This window comes from Selaginella moellendorffii, unplaced genomic scaffold (assembly GCF_000143415.4).
Source record: "Selaginella moellendorffii unplaced genomic scaffold, v1.0 SELMOscaffold_60, whole genome shotgun sequence".
Taxonomy (NCBI): Eukaryota; Viridiplantae; Streptophyta; class Lycopodiopsida; order Selaginellales; family Selaginellaceae; genus Selaginella; species Selaginella moellendorffii.
The window spans coordinates 554,920-573,174 of record NW_003314321.1 but is presented as its reverse complement, the minus strand read 5'-3'; the positions used below and the strand labels follow the sequence as shown (position 1 = coordinate 573,174).

Here is an 18,255-nt window from a genome sequence, read left to right as displayed (position 1 = left end):
ATGTGGTTTATCTAAAGGGCTCTTTGCTTAATTAAAAAGACCATATTGGGTGTTGAGGCAAGTTAGACTACAAGTTTATGAGGCTTAGCATAACATTCAATAGGTCGATCCTTCAGAAATTGTGCATGTGCAATAATTAAAACACTTCATACAAGGGATTAGGAACAATTGATATCACATATAGATCCATCAATGCCTCATTTTGATGTTCCTTCAGATTTCAACCCATTTACAAGAAAACTTTAATGATCTTTCATTATTCCAAAAGGAAGGGATAATATGAAGTCCAAGTATACAGTTGTATATTAATATTAATACAGTGGGATTTTGGTAGTCGTTAGATTGGTTTTAATCCAAACTATTCCCTCTTATATATAAATTATGGTTTTTGGGATAACTGATATGCACATTTTTTGTATTCCTGTTCTATATTTCATGCACTCACAACTTGATTTTACATATTTGGAAAAAAGAGATTTATACATCCTTCCTATTTTTTAAAGCGTACTTAATAAAAGAATATGCTGACTTTGAAGTAAAGCATATTCATCAAATCATAAATTAGGTTATCTTTGCTATGGAGGGTTGCCTCGGGCCTCTCCCGCTTGTCAAGGAGGTGAGCCCTGCCAAGGAGCGCATCCAGAACCGGGAGCTGCGCCGCAAGGTCGAAGATCGCAGGCGATGGAAGGAGCTTCCGCGCGAGGAGCGCGAGGAGCGCGAGCCCTGGAGGATCAAGGGCCCGGTAAGATTCGAGGAGAAATATCCTCTGTGGAAATTCTATCGGATTCCCGGCCTGGAGAGCAGCCTCTCCGAGGCGAAGTCCGCCCTGGATTTCCCCGAGTACGTGAGATTGCTCAAGAAATGCGGCCAAGAGAGGGCTCTGATCGATGGCAAGCTCGTCCACGAGCACATCAGGGATCACGCGGACGACGAGCACGACACATTCTTGGCCAATATGATCATCCAAATGTATGGGAAATGCAAGAGCCCGGAGGATGCCCGCCAGGTTTTCGATCGAATCAAGCAGCGCAACGCCTTCTCCTGGAGCATCCTCGTCGAGTGCTACGTCCAGAACGCAATGTACCAAGAGGCACTGGAAGTTTACAAGGAGATGGTGAGAAAAGAGATCTCCATCGACGCTTACACCCTCTCCAGCGTCCTGGCGGCATGCACGAAACTTTTGGACGTGGAAGAAGGGAGAATGGTCCAGCGAAAAGCCGAGGAGCTTGGATTTGAGAAGGACGTGGTGGTAGCCACGTCTTTGATCCATCTCTTCGCGAAGTGCGGGTGCCTAGAGGAGGCCGAGAGCGTCTTTCGGTCCATGGGAGCTATGCGAGACATTATTTCGGTGACTGCCATGATAGGTGCGTATGTTCGTCATGGCAAGAACGATTTGGCTCTTGATACTTACTGGAAGATGCGATCGCAGGGGCTGGAGCCAGATGCTTTCACGTACGCAGCAATCCTTGGAGCTTGCTCCAGTCCGGATTTTCTGCTCGACGGCAAGCACATCCACAAGCACATACTTGAGAGCAAGCACTTTGGAAACATAAGTGTGAGAAACGCTCTCATCACCATGTATGCAAAGTGTGGCAGCTTGAAGGATTCCAAGAGCTTGTTCCTCACCATGGATGTCAAGGACGTGGTAAGCTGGAATGCGATGATCGCTGCTTACACTCTCTATGGACATGACAAGGACGCGTTTTCTTTGTTCCACAGGATGTGCACGCTGGGCCACACTCCGGATATCTACACTTTCTCCAGCATTCTGGGAGCGTGTGCAAGTCCCAAGAGGCTGGAAGATGGGAGAATGCTACACGTAAGGATCACTGCTAGGGGGTTTGACAGGGACTTTGCAATGCAGAACAATCTGATAAGCATGTTTACAAGGTGTGGGAGTTTGGAGAGCGCACGGAGGTACTTTTACAGCATCGAGAAGAAAGAACTCGGAGCTTGGAACACGATGCTCGCTGCTTATGCACAGTTTGATAAGGGGAAGGACGCCTTGTTTCTCTATAAGAATATGTTACTCGAGGGCTTCACTCCTGACAGGTACGTGAAATACCTTCTATTTGTTTTCCTTCTTTCTAACGGTTCATCGTTTGCTTTGCATACAGGTTCACGTTTTCCAGCGTGGTAGACTCGTGTGCCAGTCTGGGAGCCCTCAGAGAAGGAAAATTTATCCACGAATGCAGCACTTCCTGTGGTTTCGAGAAGGACGTCATTCTCGGAACAGCACTGGTGAACATGTACGCCAAGTGCGGAAGCCTGGCCGACGCAAAGAAATCCTTCGATGGCATTTCAAACAAGGACGTGGTTTCGTGGAGCGCTATGATCGCTGCAAGCGCTCAACACGGCCACGCCGAAGAAGCCTTGGAGCTCTCGCACCTGATGAACTTACAGGGGATAGCACAGAACGAGGTGACCGCTTCAAGTGTTCTTCACGCCTGCAGCCACGGTGGACGACTGTACGAAGGGATCGACTATTTCATGGGTTTAAGCCAGGACTTCGGCATAGAACGAGACGAGGAAAACACGGTCGGGTTTATAGATCTTCTGGGACGAGCAGGGTGGCTGAAAGAAGCGGAGCATGTGTTACACACGATGCCATTCAAAGTCAGCTTCGTGGCCTTGGTGACGCTGCTGGGTGGCTGTAAAGTTCATGGGGACGTGAGGCGCGGCAAAGCTCTCACCAAGAGGATCGTGGCGCTTGAGCCGGAGAATCCAGGCTCTTACGTACTGCTCAACAATATGTACGCTGCCGCTGGAAGATGGGATGATGTTGCAAAGCTGAGGAGATACATGAGGAAGAAAGGAGTCAAGAGGCAAACAGGCTGCAGCTCCATCGAGTACAGGGACAAAATCTACGAGTTTTCAGTGGGAGATACATCAAACCCACGGAACTTGGAGATCCGGGCGGAGCTTGAGCGTCTTTACTCTCGGATGAAGGAGGAGGAAGGATATGTTCCAGATACCAGGGACGTTTTCCACGACGTGAGTGATGACAAGAAAGAGGAGCTGCTCAAGTTTCACAGCGAGAAGATGGCCATGGGTTTTGGGTTGATCACAAGCCCGCCAGGATCGACGCTGAGGATCATCAAAAACTTGAGGGTGTGCTCGGACTGTCATACTGTTGGGAAACTGGCGTCGAAGATCACAGGCCGGCGGATTATTGTCCGAGATGGAACTCGGTTTCATCACTTTGAAGGTGGGATTTGCTCCTGTGGAGACTACTGGTAACAAGATATTCTCTTTGCTTACTTACAATCTGGGAAAGTTGAAGTTCTTGAGGCTGACTTGTTTGTGGTGACTGCATCGGTGACCATATGGGAAATGTGGCAGCTTGGAACGTTCCAAGGACGTTTTTGATCGAACCAACTCGAGCATGATCGTTATGTCCAGCATTCTCGCTTCGCGCAGGCTCTGGGATGATTCGCCAGATGCAATTGGAAGGTGTTGCAACAAACAAGGTGACTTTCATCTCAATTGCTGGTGGAATCGTCGACGAAGGTAAGCTTATCTATAAGCTTGCCAGAGAAAGTACACTTGCTTTGGATGGATATTGTCGTCAGGATCGGGATGTTTTCTACGTTCGCTTTTGCAAGATGTTGTTTTGGCTTCTGCAAGGTTTGTTACCAGATTTTCTTTTCTTTTCTTGCTTTGCGGAGTGTAGACTCTGGGAAACCTATTGAAGGTTGGATTCTTGAAGCACGATCGTAAGTGTGCGGAAGTTTAGAAGATGCGTTCCTGGTTTTGAGAATGGCGATCAGTTTGTTTGATAACCTTTAGTTAAACCACAAATTCTTGGCGATACCCACTATAAAATCACACGGTCGTTAAATAGAGTCACGTTACAGCGCGACAAGTGAAACAGAAGACTGTCATCAACACCATTTGAACGCTTTTAGTCAAAATATTTTGCGGATCCCGTCAACTTGATCGTGTTTAAACACGAAAACTCTGGACATCGAATTGCTCCAACGAATGCAGCTGGAAGGAGCAAAGTGCAATTGTGGAAGCTCTCAACTCCTACGCGGCCTGTGGACACTTGCGACTGGGAGCTTTGGTACATGCAAATGCAGACGCAGCTGCCGCCACTCTCAACGCTGGCGTTGGAAGCGCTCTTGTGAGTTTCCTCGGGAAGCTTGAGACCGCTCGCGAGCTTTTCTACGAGATACCTCACAAAGACGTGTGCTCGTGGACAGCTTTGGTTTCGGCCTACTCGGACGCCGGCCACCACCAAGCACCCACTTCGAGTGGATGTAGAAAATGTTATTCCTTCCTGGTTCAGTTCTTCTATCATTGTGATTCTTTCGTGAGTAAATTTACTCTTCTCTGAGGCATTTTTATTTCTTCCAGTACCGTGGAGACGTCCACATCTACAACAAGATTCTCAAGATTCAAAGCAACGAGAATGCTGGTCAGGTTTGAGACCCGCAAGGTCATGAGGTTCCCAGAACCGACAGGGAAGGTCGAGGAGAGGAAGGTGAACAAGAACCGTCCAGGCAAGAGAACAGGCCTGAAGAGTTCTTACAATCTTTGGCCTACTCTAGCTAGCGTCCTTTGACTTAAGGTGGAGGAAATCGTTCCCACTATTGTCCTTAAGGCAAGATCAAGATCAAAAAGTCAAGGGAGGCTAGCTAGACTTTAGAAGTCTCGCTTTTGGTTCCCTTGAAATGAAAAGAAGCATTAAAACCAACAAGGAAATTCAACTCTTGAAATGAAAATGAGCGTGCAAAACTACCTAGGGGCTTTCCATGCTAGAGTAGTAATCTTCATTCTCCTCATCCTCGGTGCCATCTTCTTCCAATGATGACTCCTCCATGATTCCAATAGCTGACATGACACAACTCAGCTCATCCCTCCAAGGATTATGCTCAATTGAGACAATGCCACCCAAGGAGAAGCCCACAATGCTAACTTTGGGTGGTAGATCACGGTCCACAGAGACCACAACATCTGAAACCTCAAAAGTCCCATGATAAGCACCACACTGGTAAATCTCGCGCAACACTCTTGTGGCAGGCTCTTTGAGTTGGGGATATGTTCGGCAAGGAAGAGTACTATCACCTTCATCAGACATGACAATCACTGAGAACATATCCCCATTGAGGACGCCATACTCTAAGAGCTTGGGAACTCCACGACCTTGCATGGCTTTGAGCCTAGAATACATGAGAATCTCCCGGACAAACAGCATGGCAGCACCAACCTTTGAATCCGGTTGAGACATGTCCACCATCTTCACCACCACTTTCTCAGATCCTCTGTACACTGCCCTTGCCACTTTCGAAGACAACACCATTCCCTGCTGGAACTCCCTGTAAAACTCCTCAAACCTCCAAAACTTAAGCTTCTTATGCACCTTTGCTGTGGAGATGTATGCCAACTCGCTTGCTAGGTTCTTCATGTTGCGCTTGACAAGCTTGTTGAAATCCTTGGGCAGTATCACACGTAGCATCGGGAGCTCCTCACAAATGTATGGATCATGCTGTGACTCGGTGGCATCGGTGGCATCGGCTACACCGGAGAAGATGAGATACCAAAAGTATTTCATTGGCACCTCAGAGATCTTCATCGGTTCAGCTATAGCAAAGCCATTGTAGCCACGCCTGACACAAAACCACAGATGGCGTGCACCAATAATCACCGCATAGTCTGTCTTCCACTGCTCACAGTAACAATAAACCCTCTCCATAGCTTCTCTGAAGCGAGAACCACGTTCTAAATTCGCAGCAATGTCTTGCACACCCAGCCCCTCAAGCTCCAAATGAATTACTCCTACCAAACAACCCCAGGGTCTTACACTTCGATTGTTGCCTGCCAACATGATGCTAAGCTCGGGAACCAAGCGCCCTGTAAAGACCTGTGGCAGCCGCTCGAAGAGTCGGCTGCCGATAACTGCCATCGCAGCTAGAGAATCCACAGGATAAGCTTGTCGATGCCGCTCAGGCACAAAAAAGACTTCCTCTGTTTCATCGATCTCTCTTGCAACAAAGCGATCGACCAGCTCATGGATGTTATTCCATACATAAAGCTTGGTTGGGAATAGCTCCCGCCCTACTCCCCAATCAGCAGTGGCAATACTTCGTCCCACTGAAACGTTGCTGCTAATAAGCGGCCGCACAAACGGGCAACCAAGGAGATCCCTAGCATGTAGGAAGGGGCCATCTTCATCACGCCTTACACCACTTTTCTGGGGCACATGAAGCAATTCCAGAGCTCTACTCGCAGCTAAGCGGCTTACCCTGTATCGCACTTCTTCTGCCATTTGCCTAGGTTTCTTTTCAAAAAACTTTTTTCTCGTCTAAGACATCACAAGGTTCGAATCTGTGCCCCAAAATGCTTTAAGAAATTAACCCGCCTCACAGCCGTCGGATCTCATGGATCAGACGGCCCTGATTAAACCAACAGGCACTTCTTCTTCACCGGGTTTTTGGGGCATCTCGGGCGCGCATTGTTTTGACAAGGTACAAGGGTGTCTCTCTGCGGTGTGGAAATGTACGGTCTCTTTCCGTTGCGTTGATGCAATGTATGGCAAAGCCGCATCTGCTTGGCTCGCGCTCGCTTGATCAGATCAGCAAGAAAGCCCGTGCTTGTAGCTAGCACAAGGAAGCACCTTGCCTCCGGGATCCTGCCCGAGCTTGTAGCTAGCACAAGGAAGCGCCTTAAGGCCTCCGGGATCCTGATCGGAGGTCTTACAGAGGATCGTCGCGCTCGCTGAGCGGGAGCTCGAGAACGCGGTGAGCGTATGTCGGGTCTGGGGCTTCTTCCGGAGCAGCGGCAGGGCTAAAGTAGCGATCTTTCAACGCATAGTGTCTCATGGCAGCCCGGTTGCTCTAAAGGAGCGATCTTTGTTCCTGAGAGCCAATAACCAGTGTGATCGATCAATCTTGCACACGCCGAAGCTCGAATTTGAGGTTGCAACCGCCGGACGTGTAGGATCGATCAATCTTGCACACGCAGCAGCTCGGATTTGGTTGCAATCTCCGAAAAGGGGACGTGTGACGCCGGTGATCGGATGCGTTCTGGGGGTATGATGTATCTAGCGCCGCCAAAAATGCCAGGAGCTGTCATCACAAGTCCAGTGCTCGTTTAGCAGCAATGCGAAGAACCCATTGATCTTGGATACTAGACTCGCTGCTCTCGGCTTTTTTTCCGTGTTGCTACTCAATGGACTGGTCTCCGCTTCTTCGGAGATGGCCAAGATCCGAGGAAAAGACAATTAGAGAAATCGTTCTAGGACGATTGCCTCACGTCGACATTGCTCCGCAAATGAATCGATCAACGCACAAAAACAAAGCACTGAAATGGTTTCCAGCCAAAATGCGCCCCTGGTCCGAATTTGATGAGCTGAAGAAACACTTGTTGCTACTTCTTGATCCAGACTATTTAATTCGGATCCCTGCCTTCAATCAACACACTGTGCATGCTGTCCAAGAAATATGCCTACAGAGTGCACTTAGTCAAGCTTTAGAAGTGGCATCGATAATCTTACAACATGCATATGCTCTGCCATTGCAATGGAGCTCATTCAGAGCCTCCAAGTCTCTTGCTAGTCCAGGTTTTCAAGGAATGCCGGATCATCTACTAGCTTTCGTGCTACAAGATGGGAAATGGAAACCATTGTCTCCAGGTGAGATGAAAACATGGAATGCGCTTCAGGTCAGCTCATACGAGGAATTGCATCAGAAATGGGTGCAACAAAGTTGGGGAAGCGAGATCCTCATCCGTCAGGAGGTCCGTATTATCACATCATTGGTCAACTTACTGGGTATTTGCAGAGGAACAAGCTTAAATTCGGCTTTCTATCAAACTACATCAACACATGGTTTGTCCATTACGACGAATCGAAAGACTCTATCTATGTCTCGGAAGCTCACCCTTGGACAGGAGAGGGACTTTCCTCAGCCGCAATGCTAGGCTTTGTTACCATTTCAGCTCTTTCTTTGGTATAGCTGGAAAAACGGTGAAGGTGCTTCATGTCATCGACTGCCGGCTTGGAAAATGCGACCGCTGGGCACGTCGACGGTGGCAGCCTTCGCTCGAGGAGTTTGATGAGTCATCCCTCACAACATGGAAAAGACTAGAATCTTCCACAAGAACAAAACGAAAGAAGCATATGAAATACAAGAGGGACGCCGATAGTTCCCCGTCGCTGGAAAAAAAAACATAAAACAGCAACCTTCGTGATGAACTTCGGAGGATTCAAAGAAGTAGCAGCGACTCCAAGGTAAGATCCTACCTTGAGCTCCCTAGACTCCGCTCCGTCCGGAATTTTGGCCCTACAAACATCACTGTGAGACGATGCCGGCAAGCGCACCTAGAATTTATACCGAAGGCTAGGGAAAGGAAGAAAGTTTTCCAAGTCTTGAACTTACTAGGCCTAAGAACATTTGGGGAATTGACGGACTGCGTTGCTGATATCACTCCAGTGTACACTTTCGGTGATGGAAACCGTCTGTGTGGAATCTGAGACACGAAGAGAAGCAGTGATTGTGATCGTAGCCGCTGCCATGTTCCTCTCAGCGTGAGAAATTAGACAAAAATACGTAAATGATCGACACCCCAAAACCAACATATTACAGTCGTTCAATTGAGTCAACACCGTTACACGAGACAACAGAGACTGTCATTTACTCCATTTGAACCCATCTAGAACGTTTTACACACTGACTAGTCAAAACATTCCATGCTGAGTTAAACATTTTTGCGAATCCCGTGTCCAACAACACAGGAAAACCCTGCTGAAAAGCTCTGCTCGATCGACGTCAAGTTTGGAAACTGGAAGGTGTCGGAGGTGTTGAGCGAGCAGCCACGCAATTCAGAAATTTACGTGAAGGATCTCAAAGATTTCTCAAGGACAAGGTTTCGCCGAGATTCGAACTCGGGTTACTGGATTCAGAGTCCAGTGTCATCACCACTAGACCACGAAACCATTTTCACATGATTCCGGTGATAGTATATTCTCCCGCTACCTAGGCCAAATGCCCATTACAGTCATGACAAGAATCTGCCCCACTATCAACAGAATCTCGGCCGCCTCTTTCGAAGGATCATGGACTCTCATACTGGGAAATTGGCGTCGAAGATCACAAGACGGCAGATTATCGGAAACCATGGTCACCTTGATCACTTTGGACTCGAGTTTAAGCGGAGTATTTTCATTTCAGAGTTTCCAATAGATACCTCGCCAGTGCAAAATGCCAGAGACGAGTCCCCAGAACAGGATCTCTGCGATCAAAACGTAAAGCAGCGTTCCAACTCGCTGGGAATGCCACACGTTTACAAAAACATGCTTCTTGATCCAGTTTACCTGCGAGCAAAACATTTGAGCATCATTGGAGCTCTCGTGAGTGAGAGAAAACCAAGCGAAGAACTGCTTCATACCAGATTGTTGCTGGGATCGTGCCAGTACCAGCCATTGACGAAGGCGGCAGCGATTCCAGAGGCAGCCATCACAAACACGAACATTGCGTTGAGTCCCATCCACTGGAAGATCAAAGTCGGCTGGTTGATGCCAAAGATATCAATCTGCCATTCAGAAAGAGAGAGAGACCTGAGGATTTCGTGGCAGTAAGAAACAAAGGAGTATCTTTCGTTACCACGACGTAGAGCAGCGAGAAAATCATTCCGGCAGCTCCAGCTGTGAAGCACACGTAGCTGAAGCTGTAGAGTTGCTTGTTGAGTGGAATCGCTGAGATCACCATTCGAGAAAACTTTAACTTCGGCTTGAGAAAGAGAGATTGTTACCATGAGTGAAGTGGAGAATAGTTGCAAGGACGAGAAGCGCGGCTGCAGGGATCGTCCAGTGCAAAACTCGCTTCATATGTCCCTTCAGAGAAAGAAGGAAAAGAATATATACTAGCAAACTTTGCGAAGCTAGCACGAGTACCTTGAAGTGTATGAGGACGTGTCCATAATGGATCCCAATTATACAGCTTAGAATTGCCGAGATTGAGCTATAGACGTAGACATGGTGAGCAAGAAATATAGCAGCAAGAAAATCTCGAACCTTAAAATCCCTTCTGGTTCAAATGGAGCTTTGCACCAAGCTGGAGCATTAGCGGGAGGATCGCCTTCTGCCGGTGAATCCAAATCACAAGACTGAGAAGACAACACCAAAGTTTCCGTTGATTCTAAAAAGAATAGAATGTTCAAGTACCTGAGTTCTTGTCCACTCGGGACTTTGGTAGAGATGATTGATTCCAAGAATCGTGCGATCGATATGTCCAACTGCATTGCAAGCGGGGCCAATATCTCCTCGAACACCACATTGAACCTGATGGCGAATGAGAACAAGAGGACATTTATTTGGGAAGAAAAAACAAACTTTGCCAGACTTACAACAAAACGATGACCCGAATCTATGAAGTGCCAGTCAGGGACGTAGAGCCCATAGGCAACCGAGTGATAGATTATAACAACAGCCAACGCGCAGGCCCTGATACCATACAAAGTTGCCAGTAGAGATATCTATACGAGATTAAGAAAACTTACCAGTGCCATTTGTAGAGCTTGAAAATTCCAAAGTGTCCTTTTGGCAATTCCAACGACCGGCTCTTGGTTGTAGCGATCTCCACCAGAGCAACTATCAGGTAGCCAAAGGCAATGCGCTGGAAAATACACATCTATAGCCAAAGGAAATGAAATACAAAGCTAAAGCTCACTTGAAGAATGCCACACCACCGAATTTTCCTCATGTCAACTCCATAACTTAGATCGTCCGGTGCGTGAGAAAAGCCACCTACAAATGAAACAAGGAAAAAGATTCACAATCTCTCATGTAAAATGTGTGAGTACCTTGAAGCAGCAGTCCCCAGAAAAGAAGCTTGAGAGTTCTTATCACGACCTTTTGTGTTGCTGCCACCTGGTCCGGGATTCTCTGCACGCAAAGGAGAAGGGATTAAAATCTGAAGGTCACAGTCTGAGAGGTCTACCTTTAACGCAAGAGCGATAGCTACACCCACAATGAAGAGAAAAAATGGCATCACAAGATCAGCAAGCGTGCATCCATTCCATGGCGAGTGATTGATTCTTGGCCACTCTCCACCGGCATCATCCACCAACACCATAAGCTAGAACCAAACCATCAGAAGTTAGAATTGGATAAAGAAGAGAACTTGAAAACTCTACTTACCGCTACTGTGAGGCCACGGAAAACGTCCAGTGTAGCGATGCGAACAGGCTTCTTGAGTGGCACAGCTACTGCTTGATCCCCATTGAGAAGAGACTCTTTCTTGACATGGTGGTCTTCTTCATGGAAGGAAATCTTGTGCTCTTTAGTGTCATGACCCTCTAATTTCTCGTGAACTTCTCCTTGCTCTGCCATTGCGCCCCAAAGCAAAGCTCTCACGAGAACAACATCCAGACACAAAACTTAAGTGAGAGCTTCTTCCAAGTTTCTCTTAGCTAACAAAAACAAAAGAAGCTGTTGACAGCATTTTGTTTTGTCGAGCATACCTGTTTAGGACGGCAGTCGCTTGGAATCCGCAGCCATAACTCGTCGCCATTCTCGCGGGGAAAAAATTGGCGGCAAGAACACGAAAGCTTCGGTGTTAAAATGATTCATATTACAGTACTACTGTAACAGAGAAGGATCTTACAGTTGGCTTGCCAACGCTGTATCCTTTTGCGTCGACCAAGTAAGTTATCACCCTTCCTGATCAGTCATCTTTTCACTCGATTCAAAGTCACCTGTTAAATCCAAACGTGAGGGATGAATTTATCAAAAGTTTATAGAAGAATCACTCTGGTGTTGAGCTCCCATCGGCCTGAGCCTGTCGAGCTTGTAAGTCCTGTAAAGGGGAGTGTAGGAGAGGCAGCAAATCCCGAAAGGTATAGCCATCATCGCAAACAGTCCCCTGGATAGAGCAATGGCTTCCTCTCTGGAGCCAACTTCCGTGATAATCACTCCTCGCCTGTATCCATAGACTTGCTCGGCCAGAATTCCCACGAGAGGAGCGGCCATGGCCGAGAAAGCTCCCTCAAAGGCCCGGTCGAAAGCGTAAATCATCGTTCTGTGCTTGGGAGGAACCACGTCTGCAAACATGGGATTGTTGGCACAAGCTTGGTTCCAGCTGATGATAAGTCCCATGCAAACGAGAGTAACTGCGAATGCGTACCAGAGACCTGGTTCTTGCGGGAGTCCGTGGAGCAGCAGCCACGAGAATGGGATTCCCATGAACGAGCTGAACTGCGCACACATAATCCGGCCCGAGTTTGGATATCTCCGAGCCGCCTGGTCACCGATCCAGCCACCGAGGAGAGCGCCAAAGGCATTTCCCATGGAGAAGAGTCCGACTAGCATTGCTGCTCCTTTGTGTCCAAAGCCTGGGAAAGAGGTAGCCACGAGTCAGGAAAACGAGAGAAAAAATCGATAGGAAAGCTTGCCAATAAGTTGGAACCACATTGTGAAGAACACCATCGCTGTCCAAGGAAATGATCCAACAAGTCCTTGCAAGACTATCAGCTGAAAAGTCCGTACCCTCACGATGTTGTTGATCGCAGAGAAGGAGTCCCTCCAAATGTTTGGGAGAGCTTTCATCTCCTTCTCACTCCGACTACAAAAAAAAAAAGACAGAGAGAGAGAGAGCTTAGAACACCAGAGAAAGAACCGAAAGAACTTACAGCATCGAAGACGGAAGGCTTGATCCCCCTCTTGGATCGATGACAAACTGATGAACCAGCCACCCGATGAAAGCACTGAGCAAAGCCATGAGGATAAACGCGAAGCGCCATCCAGGCATTCCAGCAATCTCATAGCCGGCCATGATAGTCGCGGCCATGCTTCCCCCAATCCCCCCCAAGGATCCCACCAGATTGAGCCATCCAAACGCGACGCCTCTACCACCATCCAAGTAGCTATCCGCGATAAAAGACTGCGTCGCGGGGATCACGATGGCGAGACCGATGCCATTGACGGCCCTGGACCACGCGCACTGGGAGAAATTCTGGGAGAAGGCCACGGCGGCGGTGGAGAATGCCCAAAAGATCGTGCCCAGGCCAATCACTGCCGGACGATTGTAGCGCATCGACAAGATCCCTGCCGCCGGGGAGAATATCGCTTGGACCAGGGCCCGGATGAAAGTGAGAGCCCCTAGCTCCGATGGAGTGGCATGGAATGTCTGCGCTACTTCCTTGTACACGGCCGGCAGGAGCGATTCGTCGGCTTTCTCCATAATCGCTGCCAAATTGATGAGGAGAAGCGAGATCGAGAGGCGAGATCCCCATGATCTCGGGATCATCGTGCCGGACTGGAGAGCCTGGAATATTTCACGAGATTAACCTCGATTCGTCGCCAGAGCTTGAAGATCGATCGCTAGAACGCGAAGAAAATCGCATTGGATCCCAATCTAACAGCTTCTTCTTCGCGAGATCCAAGAAAGCGCCCTGTTGGCGGCCTACCTCACAACGAAGAAGCTCTAGCTACTAAAACCCTTCCCCTAGTGTCAAACCCGCCACGTCGGCATAACGTGGACCCGTGCCAGAGCGCCACGTAACACTGTGTCACATTTTTATTTCTAGGGTTTGAGAGGAGGACGAAGATTATCGGTTTGTAGCGATGCAGCTGGGAGGATTGGTAGCGTCCGCCGGGATCAACATCGGCCTCGCGGTGATCTTCTACTCGCTCTACTCGATCTTCCGCAAGCAGCGCACGAATGTCAATGTGTATTTCCCGAGGTATGTGCTGCGCCAGAAGAATGTGTTCAAGACGGATCGATTCAAGCTCGCGAGCCTCGTTCCATCAGCTGGATGGATCCAGCGAGCTCTCCAGCCATCGGAAGACGAGATTATCGCGTCGTGTGGCCTGGATGCGGCTGTGCTCCTCCGGATTTTCATCTTCAGGTTGGATCCTTTCCGATTGATCGTTCTTCTCTTACATTTCTTCCTCCAGCATGAGATTCTTCGCGATTTGCACGCTCATCGGCGTTGGAATTCTAGCACCGCTGAATTACACCGACAACCAGGTGTCTCACGCTTCTCAGATTGGGCTTCTCTTCGATAGTTTGGATTTATTCACGATTTCCAACATAAGTAACGGCTCAAATCGGTATGTTTGTTTTCTCAGCGATTAGATTCGATCATACCCTTCCCTTGAAGAAAATCTTTTTTCTCTTTCTTCGTAGGCTCTGGATTCATCTGGCTGCGCTATATGTGATCTCATTCTCGGCTTATTGGCTTCTACACATGGTCTGTGTTTCCGGAATATTTCTTTCGCTTTGCTTGAAATTCAAGCTTTTGTTTGGTTTCCAGGAATACAAGCACGTTACTCAGAAGCGGCTGGAGGTTTTAAGTACCGCTCGGCCTCAACCGGATCAGTACACTGTTCTTGTTCGCTCTATACCTCGAGAGAGCCAGGAAGAAAGCTACAGTGCTTCCATCGATCGGTTTTTTAGTCAGTATCATCCGCACACTTACTTGTCCCACCAAATGGTTATTCGCGATTGGAGAGTGGTGCGCAAGAAGGTTTGTGCTCTTTATCTTTTCTCGTTTCTTGTTACTGACTTACTTTTGCAGCAAACGCTTGAGTCGCTCGTAAAGGAAATTGAGAGATTGAAGCAGATTGCTCCCCATGAAAGGCCAACTTGTCGAGACGGGTGGCTGGGACTATTTGGTTCAAAGGTCGACCAGCTTGAGTTCAAGTCCCGAAAGTTTGAGGAACTCTTCGACGAGTTTAGAGAGGGCCAACGAGAGCTTCAAAACAACGGCGAGGTGACCTTAGATCCTTAAAGTTAGAAGTTACATCGTTTGTTTTGTTTTTTCTTTTACAGGCAGAACTTCCTAGTGCGTTTGTTTCGTTCAAGAGCCGATGGGGCGCTGCTATGGCCGCACAGACGCAGCAAGCAGAAAATCCAATGGCCTGGGTTACGGATTGGGCTCCAGAACCTAGGGATGTCTACTGGCCAAACTTATCTATCCCTCTCCTCTTGTCAAAGCTCTATGCAGTCGGAGTATGGGTCGCGGTGTTCGCTATCATCCTCACTTTCGTCATCCCTGTGGGTCTCGTTCAAACTATCGCTCAGCTGGAAAATCTCAGGAAGTGGTTCCCTGCCATCAAAATTGTCTTGAAGATGTAAGTCTTATTTTTGTTTTTCGTTCATCACTTGTTGGTATTGACATCGCCCTTTTGCTGCAGTCCTGGTATTAAGTCGGTTATTACTGGTTACCTTCCAAGTGTGCTACTTAGTCTATTGCTCTACATTGTTCCGTCACTTATGCTGTTTCTCTCAAAGGTCGAAGGACACGTTTCTCGAAGTACTCAGGAAAGAGAAGCGGCACGGAAAGTCTTCTTTTTCCTGGTTGGCAACGTCTTCTTCATCTCGTCATTGTCGGGATCTCTGATCGATCAACTTTACGCTGGCTTCTCGGAGCCGAAGAACATTCCAAACCAGTTGGCCATCTATGTGCCGAGACAAGTAAGCCGCAACTTACATTGTTCTGTACTTTCCGCTTATTTGCATTTCATTGCAGTCCACTTTCTTCATCACCTACATTCTTACTACGGGTTGGACTGGGTTTTCAACGGAAATTCTACAGCTTGGCATTTTCCTCCTCAACTTCATCAAAGTACGAATCCTTGGCAAGACCACATTCGACGAGACAGACGCTATTTCATTACCATATTATCGTGCTCTCCCAAGCGTGCAACTATTCATATTGCTGGGCCTCATGTACGCGGTCCTGGCACCGTTGCTACTCCCGTTTTTGTTGATTTACCTCGTGTTTGGATACATTGTTTATCGCAACCAGGTACTGTTGATCAAACGTGACAATGTTTCCTTTCTCTGACGAAGTTCTTTGTGCTTGTCGCAGGTTTTGTTCGTCTATGAGCCTTCCTATGAAACAAGTGGACAGTTCTGGCCGCACGTCCATAGCAGCGTCATATTTGCGCTGGTGTTGATGCAAATCACTTTCATTGGCGTCTTCGGGGTTAAACAAAAGCCCAATGCATCCATTCTCACCATTTTTCTTCCGTTTATCACTCTCTTCTTCGACAACTATTGCAAAAGCCGGTTCGTGCCGATCTTCGCAAACCTTTCTATGGAGGTACGTATGCACGAAACGTTCTTTCCAGCACTTATTGATATCACTTGATATATTCCAGACCACAATGAAGAAGGATACTGAAGATGAGAAAAGCGGCGCAAAAGATGAGCTACTTCAGTGCATACAGGGATCTTACAAGCATCCCGCTCTACAATCACTGGATCTCCGGAAAAGCGATGCTGATGACAACACCGATCTTCTCCTCCCGGAAACCCCAGTTTAAAGCAGGAGCAATGAACACTTCTCATCGTCATTCTGTGGAAACTTAACATCAAGTCTGCGTGTAGGTCCGGAAGCGTGTGCCAATCTTTTGGAAGATAGTCAGCCAAAGGTTACGTCCTTGTAAGTTTTTTGGTTTTCAGTTGGTCGTCGTCGTCGACTTGTACAGGTGATCGATCGATCGATCAGTGTTCTCGTTGTGTAAGTTGTATTCACAGGTCCTCAGTTTCACTACCACCATCGCGAGTTTCTTGTATCATGGAAGATCTTTCGGGGCACGTCCTCCTGTTGTGCCCGTAAGTTTTACATATACTGCATTTGTTTGCCGAGCTCTTGTCGAGTATCTGTGGACAAGTCCGAGCGTTGTGATCTGTCCCATTGCAGTTCGTGCACTTGTATGGAGCTCGGCCAATGTGCCGCCGATCGCTTCGAGGACAGGAGTTTGCTCGGTGTCCAACGATTCCACATTCGCTGCATCGCGATTCTGCGCGGCTCGGCCGTGGTGGCTCTGTGGAGCTCGGGCAGAAGCTCTTTCGATGGCCCTCCTCTCCACAAGCTCGGCAGTAATACTTCACGCCTGCATTGTGACAGTTGCGTCAGGAACTTTGTGGAGAGGGTACTTTGCTGGTACCTTTCATGCGTAAACTTTGTTTGATTCTATTCTCAGGGTTCGTGAAGTAAGCTATCAGCTTAGTCGAGATGTTCTTCCTCGATTCATCCGTTCCTTTCGCTTTCTACGCACAACAGTAAGCTCCTTGCTTTGAAAAACTCTCATACCTGAATCGCAGCTACTCTTTCAGCGTGCAAAACTGGATCTTCGTGTAGTTTCCTCATGCGACTGCTTATTGAGCCAGTCCGCCTTTCGAAGTCCTACGAGAGAAACTGTGAGTCTCGACGATGGTATTTACGATGGTATTTCCAACCTTTAGCGCATGGCTGATCTTGGTCCGGGTTGCTGCGGTAACAGGACCATATACACGCTTGGTGGCGACAGCCGCTGGAATGCTCATGTTTTCGATGGCTTCGTCGTCCTTCACGGTGATGGAAGAGCTGCTTGACAACGACCAACGTTAGGCCCAGTCGCGGACAAACTGTTAATCGAAAAACCAGCCATCGCAATTTCCAAAAACCTTCCCAGACAAGCAGGAGGTCAGCATCCGAGAGAGCAGTCTAGAAAACCATCTATGCGCCGAGAAGAGAAAAAGAAAGAGAGAGATAGAGAGACAACAAAAAAATGGAGCGAAGGAACTTACACTGAATGGAGCTTCTCCCAAAACTCTTCGTGCATGTAGACCGATCTTCCTCGCACGACTCGATCGCCTTGACACTGCTGGCACTTCATAATCCCCTGGGAGGAACTCCATGAAAGAAGATAAGATGAGATCTTAGAACAAGCTGTATACCTTTCCAGCGCATTCCACACAGGAGGAGCACGGGCTGCCGAGATCGCACTCCTTGCAGTAAAGATACCCTCGTCCTCGGCAATCGGCACAAGGCAGCTCTTTGCCATTCCTAACAAAACAGCGATCGATCGATTTCTTAGAATATTTCGAGCGATATTTCCTACCTCGAGGGCGTGAAACCAAAGCTCCGGAGGAATGCCGCCGACGATCCGACCAAGTTATAGTCAAGAAACCTGAGATCTCCCCTGCAGCACGTCCATCGCGGCGCAATACTGCTCTTGATCGCTCGCGGCTGAATGGTGGAGCTTGCTACCACCGCCGATGAGCCCAGGCACCATACGCGCATCGCTGATCGGGAAGAGAGAGCACAGAGAATGTAGCTAGGGCAAGCGATCGATCAAAGAATCCACCATAGCTTAAGAGAGAATGATCGATCGCCCGGCGCGTAAGTCCATATCCAGCCGTTGACGTGCCAGCGGCTAGGATGCTGCCAGAGGCTTGCCACGTTTCTACACGAAGTTAGGGTTGGCGCCGTTTAGAAGCATTTCAAACTGGAAGCTTTTGGCTATGGATGACGCTAAGC

General features: G+C 48.2%; 5 protein-coding genes and 1 non-coding gene across 9 annotated transcripts; 2 read left to right on the top strand and 4 right to left on the bottom strand.

Moving 5' to 3' along the window:
• The first annotated feature begins 577 nt into the window (after positions 1-577).
• LOC9644348 (pentatricopeptide repeat-containing protein At3g24000, mitochondrial) lies at positions 578-3,286 on the top strand. Its single transcript, XM_002983980.3, has 2 exons — positions 578-2,052; positions 2,118-3,286. The coding sequence occupies exons 1-2, from the start codon at positions 578-580 to the stop codon at positions 3,238-3,240; spliced, it is 2,598 nt and encodes an 865-aa protein (XP_002984026.2). The 3' UTR covers positions 3,241-3,286.
• Positions 3,287-8,866: 5,580 nt separating this feature from the next.
• TRNAQ-CUG lies at positions 8,867-8,938 on the bottom strand. Its single transcript has one exon. It is a non-coding gene; the product is annotated as a tRNA-Gln (tRNA).
• Positions 8,939-9,140: 202 nt separating this feature from the next.
• On the bottom strand, positions 9,141-11,542 carry LOC9644346 (heparan-alpha-glucosaminide N-acetyltransferase). Of its 3 annotated transcripts, none has more exons than XM_024689126.1 (14): positions 11,464-11,542; positions 11,141-11,412; positions 10,941-11,078; positions 10,804-10,885; positions 10,671-10,747; positions 10,501-10,616; positions 10,348-10,444; positions 10,166-10,282; positions 10,016-10,107; positions 9,896-9,962; positions 9,754-9,835; positions 9,606-9,697; positions 9,391-9,534; positions 9,141-9,316 (listed from the first exon to the last, which is right to left on the bottom strand). In XM_024689126.1, the coding sequence occupies exons 2-14, from the start codon at positions 11,330-11,332 to the stop codon at positions 9,170-9,172; spliced, it is 1,443 nt and encodes a 480-aa protein (XP_024544894.1). In that variant the 5' UTR covers positions 11,333-11,412; positions 11,464-11,542; the 3' UTR covers positions 9,141-9,169. The 3 variants fall into 3 exon arrangements, with proteins under 3 accessions (XP_024544894.1, XP_024544892.1, XP_024544895.1); XM_024689124.1 differs by having other exon boundaries at positions 11,141-11,351; positions 11,464-11,537; XM_024689127.1 differs by having other exon boundaries at positions 11,141-11,379; positions 11,464-11,522.
• Positions 11,543-11,551: 9 nt separating this feature from the next.
• On the bottom strand, positions 11,552-13,432 carry LOC9644682. Its single transcript, XM_024689128.1, has 4 exons — positions 12,631-13,432; positions 12,394-12,563; positions 11,752-12,333; positions 11,552-11,697 (listed from the first exon to the last, which is right to left on the bottom strand). The coding sequence occupies exons 1-4, from the start codon at positions 13,245-13,247 to the stop codon at positions 11,654-11,656; spliced, it is 1,413 nt and encodes a 470-aa protein (XP_024544896.1). The 5' UTR covers positions 13,248-13,432; the 3' UTR covers positions 11,552-11,653.
• Positions 13,433-13,543: 111 nt separating this feature from the next.
• LOC9644345 (CSC1-like protein HYP1) lies at positions 13,544-16,579 on the top strand. 2 transcript variants are annotated; one of them, XM_024688944.1, is made up of 10 exons: positions 13,544-13,848; positions 13,898-14,053; positions 14,130-14,193; positions 14,257-14,469; positions 14,521-14,715; positions 14,775-14,875; positions 15,356-15,419; positions 15,475-15,753; positions 15,817-16,050; positions 16,109-16,579. In XM_024688944.1, exons 1-10 carry the CDS (start codon positions 13,565-13,567, stop codon positions 16,271-16,273), a joined length of 1,755 nt encoding a protein of 584 aa, XP_024544712.1. In that variant the 5' UTR covers positions 13,544-13,564; the 3' UTR covers positions 16,274-16,579. The 2 variants fall into 2 exon arrangements, with proteins under 2 accessions (XP_024544712.1, XP_002984025.1); XM_002983979.2 differs by having other exon boundaries at positions 14,775-15,076; positions 15,140-15,419.
• LOC9644681 lies at positions 16,142-18,122 on the bottom strand. Its single transcript, XM_024688945.1, has 7 exons — positions 17,837-18,122; positions 17,673-17,781; positions 17,523-17,617; positions 17,193-17,319; positions 17,047-17,139; positions 16,901-17,003; positions 16,142-16,846 (listed from the first exon to the last, which is right to left on the bottom strand). Exons 1-7 carry the CDS (start codon positions 18,016-18,018, stop codon positions 16,482-16,484), a joined length of 1,074 nt encoding a protein of 357 aa, XP_024544713.1. The 5' UTR covers positions 18,019-18,122; the 3' UTR covers positions 16,142-16,481.
• Positions 18,123-18,255: the final 133 nt, after the last annotated feature.